The following is a 17661-nucleotide window of genomic DNA, read 5'->3' as shown; positions in this document are numbered from 1 at the left end:
ATAGCTGGACATATGTTTATTGTACTATAATTTAGAGTCATTCTTCAAAAAGAAATCTTACTAGCTTTCTTTGCTGAGAATTAGATGAGAAGACTGATTCCACTGTCATATTTGTCTAGTAAATATATACGGCTAGAGCCAACAGCCAGTTAGCTTAGTTTAGCAAAAAGTCTGGAAACAGAGGTGGAAACAAAAACTAATGAGTTAATTTCAGTTTCTTTACAGGGGTTAAGTAACTTTGTGACGAAGAGGCTACAGGAAGTTATTGCACCTGGCCAAGAAATATTCATTGTCATTTTTACATATTAAACAAGATATGACATGTTTTTGAGTGAGCTTTAGAGGTGTTGGTATTTAAGCTAACTGGCTGCTGGCTGTAGATTCATATTTAGCGTACAGACAAGAGAGCAGTATTGATCTTCCCATTTAACTCTCCACCAGAAAGGGAATACACGTTTTCCCCAAAAATCTATTCCTTTTTCATACAAGAGCAACTGCAGCAACAAACAATAATAAATAAACCTTTTTGTTTCATTAATGTTTATTTATACCTTTCAGAGTCATATTTCAAATATATTTGCCTCTAAAATACTTCAGTACATGACAGAGATATACAACACCCAGCACTGTTTGATACCCTTCTCCCTTTTTCTTCCCATTAAAGGTGCATTTAACATCTTTTGTTCCAAAATGGATCAATACATTGACCGCTTTATGCCATAAAACATGACTGTCCGCTGTGACCGATGTACTGTTTTCCAAAACTTACTTAATGCGAAGACAATGCTTGTCACAGTGAATTACAATAGTCAGCTGAGTCCTAAAAAAGTAATTCATAAGGTTTTACGTTTTGTGCCACAGAACACTGGAACTGGAACACTGGGATTCAGTTTCTTAGGGTCAACCTGGGGGGTAGGAACATAGGAACATACTCAATCGAACATCATATGAAACGTTTTACTAAAACAAATCAACACCGGTTTTAACCTTGTTTTGGAAAACCAGGGCACGGGTCACAGCGTTTTGTGGAAAAGGTCATTCAGGTCATTACCCAGGAGCGTTACCAGCACTCAGACACTGATTGTTTTACATTATTACATTTCTTACAAACAAGAAAATAACTTTTGAACATGTACCTCATTCTATTACTGTTGCCAGGATGAATACTTAATCCATTGCCACGCAGTTGCTCAGTGTACTGACAGCTTTTACAATTAGGGAGGGGGGCAGAGGCTGAGTGATTCCAGACAGTCTCGTTCAGGTCAATTCCAATCCATTCAAGACAGTACAGACAGTATAGAGTAGATGGGTGATTAACAGTCAGTTTGTCATTCCAGTTGTTATTATTGTGTGTATTAAGTGTGTCTGTGTGTGTGTGTGTGTATGTGTGTACATGTGTAGCTATACAGGGGCTCAGTAAATAGATGAATGAGCATGTTGCTAACAGAAGGTGGAAATAACCAGGTTGCTCACATTTAATGGACACAAACATGTGTGTACTTTTTGGGAACTGAGCACTTGGGAACTGAGCACTGACTTGACCTACATTAGAGGATTGCAACTGAAATAGATATACCTTTTAAATGTAACATTTTGGAATAAACTGGTCTTCAGACACTTAGTAGAATTACTGTGTCACCTGCCTGATAAGAGAAAATCAAACTGCTCAGGTCATTTTCATCATTAATTCATGTGGTAAATATTTAGCTTGTTATCTTGTCTTTGGTTTGTCTTTAGCAAAATCATTGACATAAAATCTGGAGGTGCCTTCAGTCTACCAAATGTACAGTAAGTGTTTTTTACTTTTTGACAGTCCATCACATTCTATCAAAACATCAATTTCTCAAAAACACAAGAGTCAAGTAATGAGGCCATTATGTTAGTTGCTTAAAAACCAAAGGACTCTACAGGTAATGACTTTACTGAAGTTGAGTTTGGTTCTATTTATGCAGTTTACAATGATAAGCTCAAATATGTTTTGATGGACCTTCAACCATCTCTTACACGAAAAATATCAGTCAGATTCATCTCTGTTTCTTGAAGTTAAATGACTCACACTTCTGAACTATTGTATGCTAACTGACAGTTGTGCTACACATTCTCACTGTGCTTACCTAGCACTGTATGACAATCAGCATGTTTAAGGTGTTTGTTTGTTTGCTACCAAAGCATGCCACCTAGGACAGATATTTTTATTATCGACAAAAGCTTTTGATTTCTCTGCTTTTTTACATTTTCATTTTATTGACCAATGTTATTTTGAAACAACTGATCCACATGATTCTGTTATTTTCTACATTACAAGTGATGCTTTTAGCATGTGATTTTATTATGGAAGATATATGCAAACCTTACTTTATATCTGTCCTAGATATGACATGACCAACATGAAGTGTTGCTATATTTTCAAATGGCGAAACAATTATTAAAATTAATATATGTATATTACAACCAGTGACAGTTGCTTGGTCATCTGATTGGAATTAGGCACTGCTTCTGGTGACACAAAGTTGAGCTTAGTGTGCCAGTTGGAAGAATTTTGTTGAATCATATTTGGAAAAAACAAAAGTTGCTTTATCATATGCGAGTAGATGGATACAGTACCAGTTACCTTACCATATTGCCACATATTTTAATACTCATTGGTAAAAAGTGACAAATTGTTCCTTTGTCAGTCAAATGCACTGATAACAATGGTAGTGTTTCCCCTGTTACTACTGCCACTGAAATATGAGGCAATATGAGGAATGATTTGACAGCTGGCATGATAAAATGCCATGCACATCATTTCTAAAATGTATTTAGTACTATACGGGTAACGTACTGACCCACAGTGTGCTGCTTAAGTGTTGAATAATGCTCATGATACTGTACAACTCAAGCTGATATAAATACCACATGTAGCCAATTCCCTTAGCCATATAAGCCGGTGGAATTGGAGGTATTGCAGTGTTTCCCAAAAAACAAACACTTTTTGCTATGTTGTGTTTTGGGAAAATGACAGGGGCATTTTGAGGAGATTATAAAAAGTTAACACATTTTAAGCTTAGCCTTAGAGTATATGATAGCAGAATGAATAAGCTACACTTACAGGAAAGCATGTCACTCAAATTCACTTCTAAAATAGTTTGTATCATTTAGGTACAACCTGCCATCACGTACACTCATCGTACTTAAGTAACTTTGTGATGACAGAGATAAAGCTAAGATGCAGTATTGAGAGTTTGCTCACAGTAAGTGTCAAAGGGCTTCTATGTTCTTATAATACACTACTGTCTGTGGAGTTTCACTAATTTGTCCAACATGCCAAACAAAGTTTAGTTCACCTTTATGCGACCTAAAAGCTGCCAATGATACAGTATGATGTTTTACACATACAGTAACCACCAGTGCCAGCTTAATATGGAAATTGCCATTCACGCCAGACTGGCCAAACAGGCACATCATGTCTGTATGTTATGTGCTATTTATGAATGAAAAGTCAATAATACAATTTGTACCGACCACAATAAAGAAAACAAAAACACACAAGAAACAAGTGCAATGATCAAATCAACGTGACATGACAGACAGTACATAAGGTGTTGAAAAGACATGTAATACAGCAGATCAGCATACACAAGCAGATTACTGGAGCAGGGCGACTGGTGAATGTAGTTTTCTCAAGATAAACTGAAGCATGATGCAGCAAAATGCAAACATACTGTCCCCTGAATGATGAAAATAGCTACAGCTTTAAATGTGGAAAGTAATGAATGGTGAATACACTGGTAATTATAAATTAGAACTGACAAAGGAAGAGAGAATATGATGTGTTTTGGACAAGACTGTTTCTCTGCTATCTTAAATGCAATCATAAACTATTGTATATAGATCTATAGATATGAGTATTGCTTAACTTCATATCACAATCATATCTATGTGATTATGAAAATGGTTTACACTACAGACATTCAACATTAATTAAACAATGACAGAGAATCCGATATGCAATCCACACTGCACACCCGCCATATACTGACAATCTTCTCCATCTTTCACTCCTGCTGTAGGGTATGGGGAATTCATACGTGACATTCAATAACCTGTAGAGAAAGAAGTGCTCTCTGACCATATATTCAACTGAATTCACTCCAGGCTCTTTTTTGGCCCCCTGTACAACACCATGCTTTTCTTTTCATTAGAGACATGTCCAGCGATTCTGTTGTGGTTGATCAATCCAGACATCTGAGTCATGATGTCCACTGATTAAGGGAGCAGAAATGTGAAAGTTACCATCCACCGTTTTCCTTCTGTGCCATTCACAAATGAGACATCTATTTGAGGCAGATGATGAGCTGAGAGCCTGCCTGTGATGTCAGCAAGGACAAATGTGTGTGTGTGTGTGTGTGTGTGTGTGTGTGTGTTCAGTATCTGCGAAGAAAAGTTGAGGTTCCTATCCAGGAGCTTGGGTCATCCTTACATTTCCCTCCTCGTGCTCAATTAAGGTTCTGGATCAAAAATCATCTTCTCTTCCTCTCATAAATATTAATATAATACTTTATTACCCATTGCCCTTGACCCTTATAATGCCATAAACAAAAACAAAACAAAAAAGCAAACTATCAAAAACATTGAATAGGTCTGATAAATTGCAACATCACATAAGTAGAATAAAACCCAAAGGAACAGCAGAGGTTGTATAAACGTTGTGCTTCTTTAATTTCACTTTGTAAAGTGTCTCCACTGTCCTAGTTGTGTTTTAGTTTAAACTTTATTATATTTAATATATAGAGAGATAAATGTACACGTATAATCCGCACTGAGGTTCGTCTCTTGTGGTAAGGAGACGACAAGCGAGGCTACAAGGAGCACCACTCTTTTTCCCTCTGTTTCTGGTCCGTCCTTTCCTCACCATTCATTTGTTTATTCATTCATTAATTTATCAGTTTTTTTTCTGTCTCTTTGTCATTCAGTAGCTCCCATGGTCCCAAAGGTCGGGATGGAAGGGAGACGGGCTTTGTGAAAAAAAAGTATTTTTCCCACTTTCTCTCTCTCTTTCACTTTCTTCCTGGAATCCCTGTTTCCTCTAGTTATTCCCTCAGGTCCTTTGTCATCTTTGGTAGAGTGTCTGACACTTTGGTGTGTCTGGGGAATAGGGTGGAGGGGCCGTTGAGGATTGCGGTTCGAGGGAGTGGAGATACATGAGAGGGTGCACATATGGATGAAGAAGGTTGATGAAGGAGAGGAAAAGGAGACAAAGTGACACGGTGACATAGATAAAGTTAGTCTAATCAGATTAATATAGCGGCAAAGGAGAGATTGTGTAGTTCAACTGTCAGAGATCATTAAGTATGTTCACCTTAAATACAGTATGAGCATCACTTGGTTATGCTGAATGTCTGGGTAAATCCGCAAAGAAAGCAGAAGAGGAGAAACTATACAAAGACTGTGTGTTACCATTTATCTAAGCAAGAAGGATGAAATGGATGCATGAAGGATAGAAATACAACGAGTGGGAAGGACAGACGGTGAGGGAGAGAGATAAGTAGAGGAAAGGACAGGGAGAAGGGTAGAGAGAGAAGTAAAAGAGCACGAGTCGGGGCAGTGCCTGTCACTACAGACAGGTGGTGTTGTGGGAAGTGCTCATCATCTGTAGAGTAGCGACAGGAAGCAGGAGAGGCCAAAGGTCAGCCAGCTGGCCAATGGGAGTGAGTGTGATCCACCGATCAGAACTGTGGAAACAGATTTAAAAAAAAAAAAAAAAGAACAGCATTGTCTCATCAGTTCATACATGAAAAGAAAATACTTTCAGACACCCAGTTGCCAGCATCTGCTATTGATTTAATGGTATGACTCATGGCTTCATAAGGTTTTATAGCAAAGTTTCCACAGACACAATTCTATAATTAGAGGCATGTTGAGCAATCATGAGGGCTTTTTACACTCTACTCTATTTCACATGTACTGTGTGAGCATCAGGGTTCAAAAGTTAAGTCAGGGATGACTAAAAAAAAAATCATGTGGACACTTATAATTATCCATTTCATTGTTGATTTTACCAATGGTCTCACAATAAAAAAAAATCTCTAACATACATCTGAATCGTCAAAGTCAAAATTACTTTTCTATTTCTTCTGAAAGGCACTGTGTACAGTATAATGTGATCATTTCTTTCTTTGTCCCCTGTAAACTGCATTTTATAAAGAACAAGCTAACTCTGACATTACATTGACCACAGGTTAAGCTGATAATTGTACATGTGTATATTTATCTCTTTGGCCTAAGGCTGTCTTTAAGCCTGAGTGCAGCAGCATGTGCAATGAAAAATCCCTGGTGGGGCAGAGTTTAGACTTTTCTTCTGTGTAACAAAAAGCATCATTTGAACAATACCAAACCATGTTACCAATGTTTAAAGAAGGAGGAGGGTTGTAGTAAAATGGATGTTTTATGATTTCACGTGGAGAAAAGTGAGAGACTGTCAGGGAAGAAGGAAAGAGTCCAGAGGAAAAGGAAAGAAAGGGGGAGAGGTAGAACCAAGAATGAGGGGGCGGATGAGTAAACAAGTAAAAGAAACAGAGATGCACTATTGAAATTCCACACTTTGTCATGACAGCTTTGAGATTTTAATGAGAAAAAGAAGTTACAGTTGATGTCATCATCACCAATATGTGATGTGATTGTTTTTCTTGTTTTTTTTCTCAGGTTGTTATTGTTTATGCACAGTTAGAAGACGCATCAGTTGCATACATGAGATCACCTAAGGTTTCCTATTTATTTTCTTTTATGTTAAAAATCTTAACAGTCCCACACGGAACAAGTGTACAAACACACACTCTTTTTTTTTTTTTTTACATACATACAATATACTCTCCCTTTTATACACAGCATTACACAAATGCAGTAACAAATTACACATGCAAGCTGCTCAAAGAGTTTCATAAATAAAAAGTAGGTATTGTATTAGAAAGGTCGATATGATTTTATATCAAGGGTCCATCCTCCAGGCAGAAAATCAATATTTATAATAAAGCTTTGATCTGCACGCAGCAGACACACACACTACCACGCATACACACACACAAACAAACATTCCTATAGTATAGTTTGCAGGCAACAGACTGAAATGGAACATGATGTTTTACATCTCTCTGTCTATCTGTCTCTCACTGTCTTTCCTTTAACCCAACCTACCCCCCGCTCTCTCTCTCTCTCTCTCTCTCTCTCAATGATTGCGTGTAAGTGATTCAGGTCTATACATCATACATCTATCTGTTCAGTCATGGAATTAAAATACAGTTAAAAATATAATGGATTACTACGGGCATATGCAGTACAATGTATTTGTGTGTTGGTGTGTGTGTGTGTGTGTGTGTGTGTGTGTGTGTTGTGGGTGGTTCCATGTACGTCACAGACAGTGCACAGGCATTTTAATCCACTCACATAAATCTGAGTCACTACACCTGCTTCTTTGTGCTGCACCTATGCAGCAAACAACAAAAAACTCACTGTCTGTTTAGCTAGCAATATCCAAATGATTACAGGTAAAATTGCATCAATCAGAACAGTCGTGCAACTTGCCTTTATCCTCCTCTGTTACACTACCTGTAGCTAAATGACAACATTTTACTTAGCAGGTTAATCATATCACATTATATGTTATATAATTCCCTTGTTAAAACATATTACCTGAAACACTTATCTGGAAGTGAAAACAAACTTGAGCAGTAACTCAGATTTTATAAAAATTAGGGACGTACCGATCAAGTTTCTCTGCCGATACCCAGTCCTGATCCAATACTCCTGCGCTGTGCACATTTTAAGTATATTAGTTATTAAAATCAATCCAATGTATATGCTTGACAACTGAATAGCTCTGCAATGCATTTAGAAAAAATTGCCTGCATCCAAGCTGTTCCTTAATGATTTGTTCTTTTTTTCTTTACAAAATAACAAAGTAAACAAACTAAATGATGTCTTTATAAATAGCTCTTATCAATTCCACTTAGTGCAGCATTGTAGTAAAACTAGAACACCCAAAATGAGTAATATAATCACAATTCCGCTTTGTTTTTGTATCTGGGATCCACCAAAGTGGCAATGCAGTTGAATGGCTCAGCCTCCGCTTTTGCTCCAGAAAGCTCTACATCATTTAGTGAGTGCTGTTCTAACTAACTTTCACATCTTGCTGTAGTCGTTTGTCTGGCATTTTCATATGAATCTGGATATCTACCAGATGTGTGTAGGCCTGTGGCGAATGCATAAAATGCCCTACGATCTTCCTTGCGTTAGCCAGTGTTTCTGTGATGCTGCGCTGAGAAAACAGACCCTTGTGTACTACCTGCATGATGCAGCCCACATTTGCTACCCCCATATCACCCATTACTTTTTTCATATTATTGCATTGTCCCCAAAATGACATAGATATTGATCAGTTAAAAAATGCCTTGATCAGCCCCGATACAGATCTTTGAGATCGGATTGGGACATCCCCTAAGAAAAATCTTATTTCTATCATTTACAATCACGTGTAACACAACTTCACCAACAGCTTTGTTTTGAGAAACTCACTATTCTGCTGCAGCTTTTACATACTCCAATGGGGCAACTGTTTAAAGTCTCAATTTATGAAATGACTAGCCACACTGTCAATGTTAAAGCCCATTAGATCTTTCTGAGCTACTTCCTGGTTTAATTTTGAGCTAAAACAGATTAAACAATTTCAGAGTAAATTTTGTATCACTCCTGGATTACTGTTTCACCTATTTGGAAAGTTCTCAGAATATGATGCAGTGGATTAACGTGATAAGAGAGCAATAAAGACACGAGGAGGAAACTCATTCAACTGAGAATACAGTAAACGTAAAACAGAAAGAGACAAGCTCACCTTCCACCACCTCTCACAACTGAGCCAGGTGGAGCTCTGTGATTTATGCAGGCAGAGTTGCACCAAACATGTCAGAGGCAATCAGCCTTCATTTATGGAAGACCGTAGGACAGTCCCCTATGCGTGCTCATAGTTAACCTGAAGTGAATGTGTGCGCGAGTGTGAGAATGCATGTACTACAGTTGTCAAATGTGTGTATTTGTGAGCTTATGTGCATCCCTGTGCGTATATATTTGCATCCATTTACAGTAAGTCTCCACTGAAAACACTTGCAGGTGGATGCACAGTGTGTGTGTGTGTGTGTGTGTGTGTGTGTGACACAGGTGTGATGTATCAGCTGGGTGATGCTGCCAGGCTCACCTACTCTCCCTCCACATCCTATCAGAAGCAGGGAGCAGCAGCAAAGTCTCAAAGGAGAAGTGCCTTTTGGTTCTCTCCCTCTCTGTCCCTTTCTCTCACACACTAACTCACTAACACACACACACACACACACACACACACACACACACACACACACACACACACACAGCCATATGACAGTATGCTGATCAAAGCTGCTATTGATGTTATGTGCTGCTTTGTATCTCACCATGCATGTCTGTTTTAACCTATCTGTTTATCTATCCATCTATTTATCTAAACATGTGCTGACATTATTTCCTGGCAAAGGTGGTAAACACCTGGGGCCAGATGTATCAACAATAGGTACGCACAAAAACATATGTCATTTCCCACACATAAATTGATATTTAAGAATGTGCGGTGAGAATGTGTGTAGACTTCAGACCACAGCACATACAGTTTCCTAGAGATAGCTGTGGGTGATATGATAAGGAAGAGATTAAATCTAAGGTGGGAAACGTAACATTAGAGTAAATACTTATTTGTTTAGGCTGTTTGCCAACATCACTGTTTGTGTATCTTTTGCAGTCTACACAACGTTCTGTAAAATGTCAATCAGAGTCACATTCATAAACTTAATGTTAAATTATTTATGACTGATGAATTTTATCACTCTTTTTATTTACATTTGAGCCACCATTCTCTGTGCTAATCATATGTTAATTTGTCTGAATTGTGAAGCACTTTGTAAAGTTTGTTTCAATATGTGATCTATAATCATTGATCATCCTTCTGACATTTAATGATGACTGAGATATCACCGTGATAATGGTTTACAGGTATATGTGATGAATTAGTGGTATGGGCACTATAAATAGCCACAGCTCTGCGTAATGGTCACCCATAGTGACAGCTGCTCTGGTGCTGTTGGAGAACCTCGCCGATGCAGCACAGTGGATGAAACTGCTCTTTTTCTTCTTTGTCATCCTTCTAATTGACAGGTCTAATCTGTGGTGGATATCAATATGCAAATGCATGATTTAAGAGCATTTCTGCATACATTTATGGTGAACTGTGGTAGTGGAAATGATGCTGGTGCAGAGAGTATTGAAAACAGAAGCAGGTGTACATGTGCCTTGTAAATCTGACAAAAACAATGTGTATGCATATTTCCATCTCTGTATATACACAGAGTTTTAATCGTGAATCTACACAGAGCTTCCATATTTGTCTGAAGACAACCTTTCCCAAGAACATTGGTTCGGACTCAAATGAACCCAGGTGTATAAGACTCTTTCCTGACCCTGTGCATCTTGCATTAAGCATAAATGGTTTTATAACTGATTTTGCACTTTCCTCTAAGTCATATGCCATTTGATTTCATCATACCTGGCAAGCATGAGTTGAGTTTAATCCTTCTCTAAGCCTCATTTTACCTCGCCAACTCCATGGTGGCAAAATCTGTACTCAAGGCAGATGCATTTGTGTTTCTTACAGTGGCAAAGACTCTTGAGTCGCCTGCCTGATAATTACCCATCTGTCTGCACTGTATGTCTTGCCTGTACAAAACCTACAGGACACACGTGCACATGTGCACAATCAGAGAGAGTTCAAGAGCTTTCCTCTTCCTGTTTACACCATCATCCATTATTCACTCTATCCGCCAGTGTCTTTACATGCAATATGTGCAAGATCACACACATACATAGACGTCTCATGCTGGGGGTTTGAGGAGGTGAATGCAAAAGGTTCACTCTCTCATTTTTGCAGTTTTGTCTTGATTCCATGGCCCTGTTTTCTTTGTAGTAGGTTCTAGCAATGAAAAAGTGAAGAAGACCATGTAGTTTCTCACCACATGTTGCTGCATTAAATCTAACTTAACATACTAAAATTCTGTACACACGACATCTATTTCATGCCTGTCCTTTCTGTAGGAGGGTCCCTCATCTATTGCTCTTCCTGACGTATCCAAATTGAGGGTCTAAGGACAGAAGGTGTCGTATTCTGTAAAGATGATAATGCCATCCATCCATCCATCCATTTTCTACCGCTTGGTCCCGTTAGGGGTCGCGGGTGACTGGAGCCTATCCCAGTGACTTTGGGCCTTAGGCAGGGTACACCCTGGACAGTGGCCAACTCGTCGCAGGGCTAACACAGACAGTGACTTTGGGCCTTAGGCAGGGTACACCCTGGACAGTGGCCAACTCGTCGCAGGGCTAACACAGACACAGACAAGGACAGACAACCATTCACTCTCATTCATTCAATACGGGCAATTTAGAGTTATCAATTAACCTACACATGCATGTCTTTGGACGGTGGGAGGAAGCCGGAGAACCCGGAGAGAACCCACGGTAACACGGGGAGGACATGCAGACTCCACCCAGAGAGATTGTGTGATGTTGGTCTGGTCCGGGAATCGATCCCACGAACCCACATTCTCCTTATTGGGAGGCAGGAGCTTTAGCCGCTCTGCCACCGTGCACCCCATGATAATGCCATTTGAGGCAAATTTGTGATGTTGGGCTATATGAAAAAAAATTGACCTGACTTGACTAAAACTCATCACCCAAATTGCATTTAAAACATTAGACAAATGAGTTGCATACATTTATAATGGGAATATTACTTTACAGTAAAAGTGAGCGCATTATACAGTGGCAAATACCAAAATAAAATGAAGTCAAACTAACTGGCTGAACAACAGTTAAAAGGTCAGTTGTGTATTCTACCATAGTAATGACACATGTTTGATTCTTATTTGGTTTCACAGTTTCAAAGTGTCCCTATTTTACCTGACACCAATGGCAGTGTGGAATAAGAGAACGGTGCCAACTGGCTATTGTTGTGCATGCATATATAGCGCATAACAGAAGTTATCTCATTGCACTTTTCCTATAGAGCAGGTCTAGACCATACTCTTTAATATATTAATTACAGAGACCCAACAGATCCCACCATGAGCAAGCATTTGGCGACAGTGGCAAGGAAAAACTTCCTTTAAGAGGCAGAAACCTTGGACAGAACCAGACTAAATGGTGGGCGGCCATCCGCCGCTGCCGAAACATTAAATTCTTTAAAGAATTTAATGTTTATGTGCCTGTGTGTGTGTGTGTAGATGTGCTTGTGTGTTTGTATGTGCGTCTTGGCTGGCAGAGGGAAGTTCTTACTGTAGCTAAACTGCTGGCAGGTTTAAGTTTCATATTCTCTTTCTTCTTTTGGTTCTTGAACCTGTTTCTCTCTCCGTATCTTTCTCTCTCTCTTTTTCTCTCACACATACATACACTCACACCCACACATACTTTCAGTCACTCTGCCTTTGACCTTTTCTCTGTCTCTGTCTCTTCTCCACACCCCGGCCCTTTAGGCTATTTGAGTCTCTCTCCACACGCTTACATGGACATACACTAAGTCCTTGTAACTGACTTGTTTTTCTCTCTGGTTCACCCTTAAGACATAGTGTACCATCACAACCAGTATTTAAGTAGAAAAATTGTATTCTAGTATTCTATTTAGAGGCAAGTAGCTTGAGTTGACTTGTCTAGCTTGAAGGCATGAGTGGTGTGGAAAATGTGTGGTCAGTTTATGGAGTAAAAACAACTGTCATGGTGGACTGATGCCTTGCACTGTTGGATGTGTTTCTCTTTCCCTCACAGACATTCTTGTCTCCTTCACTCATGTTCTTTTTCACAAAATCTTTATCATTACACACTTTCGCTCAGTCCTCTCTCGTTCTCTCTAAAGGGTAAATAACAGAAGCTTTTAAAGATGGAGAACAGTGTGCAGAGGTATAGAAATAATAAAGGGTAGATGGCTATCACAGAACAGAAAGTAAGAGGAAAAGAGACAGGATATAATGAAGGTGGGTGTGGAGGAGGCAACGGAGGTTTGGTGTTGCAACAGAGGATGAAAAGATAGAGGGGAATGTGAAGTAAATAAAACGAAAGAGACAGAGGAAGGACGGCAAATGATAAGGCTTCCAAACCGCCTCCATGTCGTTGCTCTGTGGTGTTCACTTGTCTCCGTACAGCCCTCACATTGACAACATTTTCTCTCTGCGCCATATTCCTACACCTGCAAAGGAGACGTTTAGGTCTCTTTCTCTTGTTCCTTTGAAAATCCTGTCTGTATAGTAATGCCCTTCTCTCCTGCCCCTCATTTAATTGATTTTAAGTTTAAATCAATTCAGCTCTGTTTCAGCTTCGAAGCAAGTGCTTTATTGGGGCATGTCTGCTGAAAACAAAAAAGCTATCAACACTTTTTAGACCTTTAAAAAAGTCTATCTTACCTGTCTTACCTGCGCTGGCTACAGTGTTCTCCTGCTTGCACTTCCCTATGGTGATGGACACGTCGTCAATTGCAATATCCCCCTCGAAACTTGGGCCTCGAATTCCTTCAAACACAATCTGTTTAGGGAAGAGACAAAGAGACGGATGGATGCTGGGTGAGTATATCTGATATATACAGCTCTGGAAAAAATTAGACCACTGCAATTTTTTCTTAAATCAGCATCTCTACAAGTATGGAAGCCATTCCATTCCAATGTCTGTTGAATTCCAACATAGGCACACCTCATTCTACTGAATGAGGTGCTGATTAGGTGATCACCTGAACCAAATCTTATTTATAAGGAAAAGTATAAAAAAACACTTCTGTGGTCATCACTATCCTCTTGCAGTGGGACCAGCTGGATGGCAAAAACAGTGCTAGTAGTACCTCAAAAGTAATTGGAATTAAAAAATAACCATAATGACCATGCCAAAAAAGTTGAAAAGGAAAGTTTTGAGTGAGGAAAAGAAGGGTTCAATTCTGGCTTTACTGGCAGAGGGATACAGTGAGCGTCGGGTTGCTTACGTCCTTAAAATTTCAAAGACGGCGGTTCATAAGAACAAGGTCAAGCAGCAGACATTGGGGACAACAAAGCTACAGACTGGCAGAGGGCGAAAACGACTCTCCACTGACCGGAATGACCGCCAACTCATTCGAATGTCACTCAACAACTGTAGGATGACATCAAGTGACCAATAAAAAGAATGGCAAAAGGCAGCTGAGGTGAAGTGCACGGCGAGAACGGTTCGAAACAGGCTCCTAGGGGCAGGACTGAAGTCATGCAATGCTAGAAAAAAGCCCTTCATCAATGAGAAGCAAAGAAGAGCCAGGATGAGGTTTCCAAGAGACCATAAGGATTGGACTGTAGAGGACTGGAGTAAGGTCATCTTCTCTGATGAGTCAATTTTTCAGCTTTATCCAACACCTGGTCGTCTAATGGTTAGACGGAGGCCTGGAGAGGCCTGGAGAGGCCCACAAGCCACAGTGTCTCCCACAGTTCTTTTCATTAAGAAGTGTGTACTGAAAGTTGATTATTATTTACTAATTTAATTCGGACAAAAATCCTCAATGGCTATTAAGGCTTTTTGTCCGAATTAAATTAGTAAATAATAATCAACTTTCAATCCTCACTTCTTAATGAAAAGAAGTGTGTTCATTTCATAAAAGACATAAAAGATCTCAAACTTGTCAAGGACCCCCTCAAAAACGAGATGGTGCATCTCAAGTGGTTTATCCTAATAAGTTTGAGTAAATAAATTAATTAAATGGCACTGCATTTTAAAAAAATATTATGCTGAAACATTAATTAAACAAACAGCACAGATAACAACATGCAGGTAATAGTATGCTTCAGCATTAAGTATTAAGAAGTTACGTTCTTATCCCATAATCATTTGTGCACCCACAACAACAAAACTTAACAGGAGACTCATCTGAAAACTTTGCAGGCGACTTCCCCATTTTAGCCGCCAGCCATGTGGTTTTGACTGACAGCCTAATTACTGTGGTGTACCAAGGCACCCAGCTAATCAAAAACCAAGCGTATTCAGTCTGGAATATGAGGAGGGAAAAGGCAAGTAAACAAGGAAACTTTGTTGCTCTTGTAGTTATTGGCTTTCACTGCAGACATTGGTGCCTTGTTATGTTTAATTTGAAATAAAATAGCCAAAGTGCTTTCTGTGTAATCATGTCGGAGGGAGTTTCAGTCCTACAATAATAATGGCTTATTTGATATGTTAGGTGGTTTCTACAGAAATGGCCGTTATGCACAAATTGGTGTGTGGGCTCATACATATAGCAATATTTTCCACTACATTTAACAAGTAGCCCTTGAGCAAGGCACATAATAACCCTCAAGTTATTCTAAAAAAACGCAGAGAGGAGCAGATGTGACTGTGTGTATGAATGTGATGCTGATGGAAAAACTGCCTGCCTCCATACCATGCCTGTATACAAACATAACAAGAGAGCAAGCAGGTACACGCACAGAGGGGTGGCAAATATGCATGAAAGGCCTCACTTTAAAAAAATCCATTGGTTAACGCCAATATGCTGTATTTAACCCAGTAAACAGGTAGAACAGACCTGTCGTCATGTTGTGTGTAAATATATGAAGCTTTACCAAGGGTGGGTTCAATTAACCCAGTTCTGACCTACCAAGGAGAAAAGCATGACCCGACCCCATATACGCTTTGAGCAGATGAAAGGTGGAGAATGGCGCAGCAAACACCACGGTAACCATCTCTCATTGCTGGGGCATTCTATTCCAATACCTGTGTTTTAATCTGTGATTGTTAGCCCCTAACAGCAATGTCAGTTTGAAGTATCAAACAGAAATTCATGGGGCAGATACCAATAACCTATTATTGCCATAGACAAGGAGCAGCATGGCTGTGCGCATGTGAGGTCATTTCTCCAGTTCACCTCTGCAGTGTAATCATAAAAAGCCAAGTTAAAGGTGAATAAAGAAAGACGGTGGAAATTGATAATTCTGTAAATGTCCCTCACACAGTTTGATCATCCTCTGGTTCAGTTACAGTAGCTCTTACTCAAGAATTGCTCAACATTTTTTTCCTTGGTTCACTTAGCTTAAGTTAACTGATGCCTGTGTGGCCTCTACCACACTGACCAGTGTTTGACACACACTGTCAGCCATGCATGCTATGACCCCTACAAACTTGCACAAGCATATATACAGGTAGCCTTGATAATTTTCCTTCTGTTGTTCTCTCTGCGTCTCGCACTGTCCTACTCTACAAATAGAGAGCCAATTCAATTACATTTATAAAAGGGAGGGAAACACAAGAGCAGTACTACCTCTTTCCCACTTCCCTTCTAATTTAGTCCCAGAACGAGAGATCTTCTTTGAATGAATAAATGAAATAATTAGGAGAACCTTGAAACTGATTGGACGGTGTGAAGGGAGAAAGAAAAGAAGTGCAGCAGCACAGGCTGGATAGGTTTAGCTGGTCAGCTCATTTGTGGAAAAGGATTATTTGATTTACTAGGCAGAGGGTAGCTGTGAGGGAAATTCAGGGGTAGTAGAGGGAAGAGGCTAATTGGCCAAAAGGCCGTGGTCACCTAATTTATAAACGCTAAGATGCTGTTTCTTCACTGTGTGGCTATGGTTAACATTTTGTTTTATTTATGTACTTTCTTCCTGTGGTCCTATTTTCTGTAAATTTGCGTTGCTAATAGAGCACTATAGGACCTATAGCCAACAACATACACACATGCATACAAACACACCTACACTGACAGTGGAGCTACGCATGCCTGCCTCTGTACACTTTCAAGCACGTCTGAATTAAACAAGTCAAAGCAAAGACACCAGATTGTTGTATAATTAGAGACGATGAGAAAAATAATTGGGGAAAGGAAGCCCAGAGACTAACACTGGCCTTGACACACTAATACACAGAACCACAGCACACAGTCAGTCTCCTTTAAGCCACATAACAACACAATCCCACTGAGCATAATAATTTCCTCAAAGATATCAAACAGAATGGCACAGCACAATGCAATATGCTGCTAAATAAATTATTTTATGTGTTTATTTTCCGGAAAGGCTCAGGGAAACAGGCCCGCGCCCTTTCACTTAATGTTCACTGCTGACAGATCAAGCTGAAGTGTGAGTCACCAGTGCCAACAGTGCCTCACACTTAAACATCACTTCTGGGCACTTTGCTGAGGTGAAGTATATCTCAGAGTTTCTCGAGAGTGATAAAGCTGCTTGAAATACAGTCATGGAACAATTTCAGGACTGATATTGACTATTGATATTTGGATATATATATATATATATATATATATATATATATATATATATATATACACATCAAGAATAAAGGGTGCTATATTTCATTATTTCCACATAACCTATCTGTGCACTTAAAAGTAGATTAACAAATGATGCTTTTGTAAAATTCACATGGAAACTTGGACTATGTGCTCAGGGGCATGAGATTGTGGGCTGTAGAAATTGGGTCATGGGCCATAAAAGGCTGCTGCTACTGTATATCTAATGTGCCTGATATTCAACTATGACATTTACCAAACACTCAAGAAAAATCACAATGTTTGGGAAAGGTAGAAAACAAAATCTCATCTTAAAAAAATGA

At 39.3% G+C, this 17661-nt stretch overlaps 1 protein-coding gene across 4 annotated transcripts in view; it reads right to left on the bottom strand.

Moving 5' to 3' along the window:
- Positions 1-523: 523 nt before the first annotated feature.
- Positions 524-17661, bottom strand: part of LOC122873566 (MAM domain-containing glycosylphosphatidylinositol anchor protein 1) — a 187492-nt gene continuing 170354 nt past the window's right edge. Inside the window, exons 17-19 of one of the 4 annotated variants that reach the window (XR_006377470.1) lie at positions 13497-13614; positions 5342-5714; positions 524-5127 (exon numbers count right to left, since the gene is read on the bottom strand). Coding sequence is in view for 3 of the 4 variants with exons in the window: in XM_044190454.1 (XP_044046389.1) it covers positions 5629-5714; positions 13497-13614 (204 nt within the window). In the remaining variant the exon portion in view is untranslated. Of the gene's footprint in view, positions 5715-13496; positions 13615-17661 lie in introns of all 4 variants that reach the window. The other 3 variants (XM_044190478.1, XM_044190467.1, XM_044190454.1) reach the window with 3 other exon arrangements.

The sequence above is a fragment of the Siniperca chuatsi genome, linkage group LG1, assembly GCF_020085105.1.
Source record: "Siniperca chuatsi isolate FFG_IHB_CAS linkage group LG1, ASM2008510v1, whole genome shotgun sequence".
Lineage (NCBI taxonomy): Eukaryota > Metazoa > Chordata > Actinopteri > Centrarchiformes > Sinipercidae > Siniperca > Siniperca chuatsi.
Note: the sequence above shows the minus strand (reverse complement) of the source record. Positions and strands in the feature narration are given on the sequence as shown.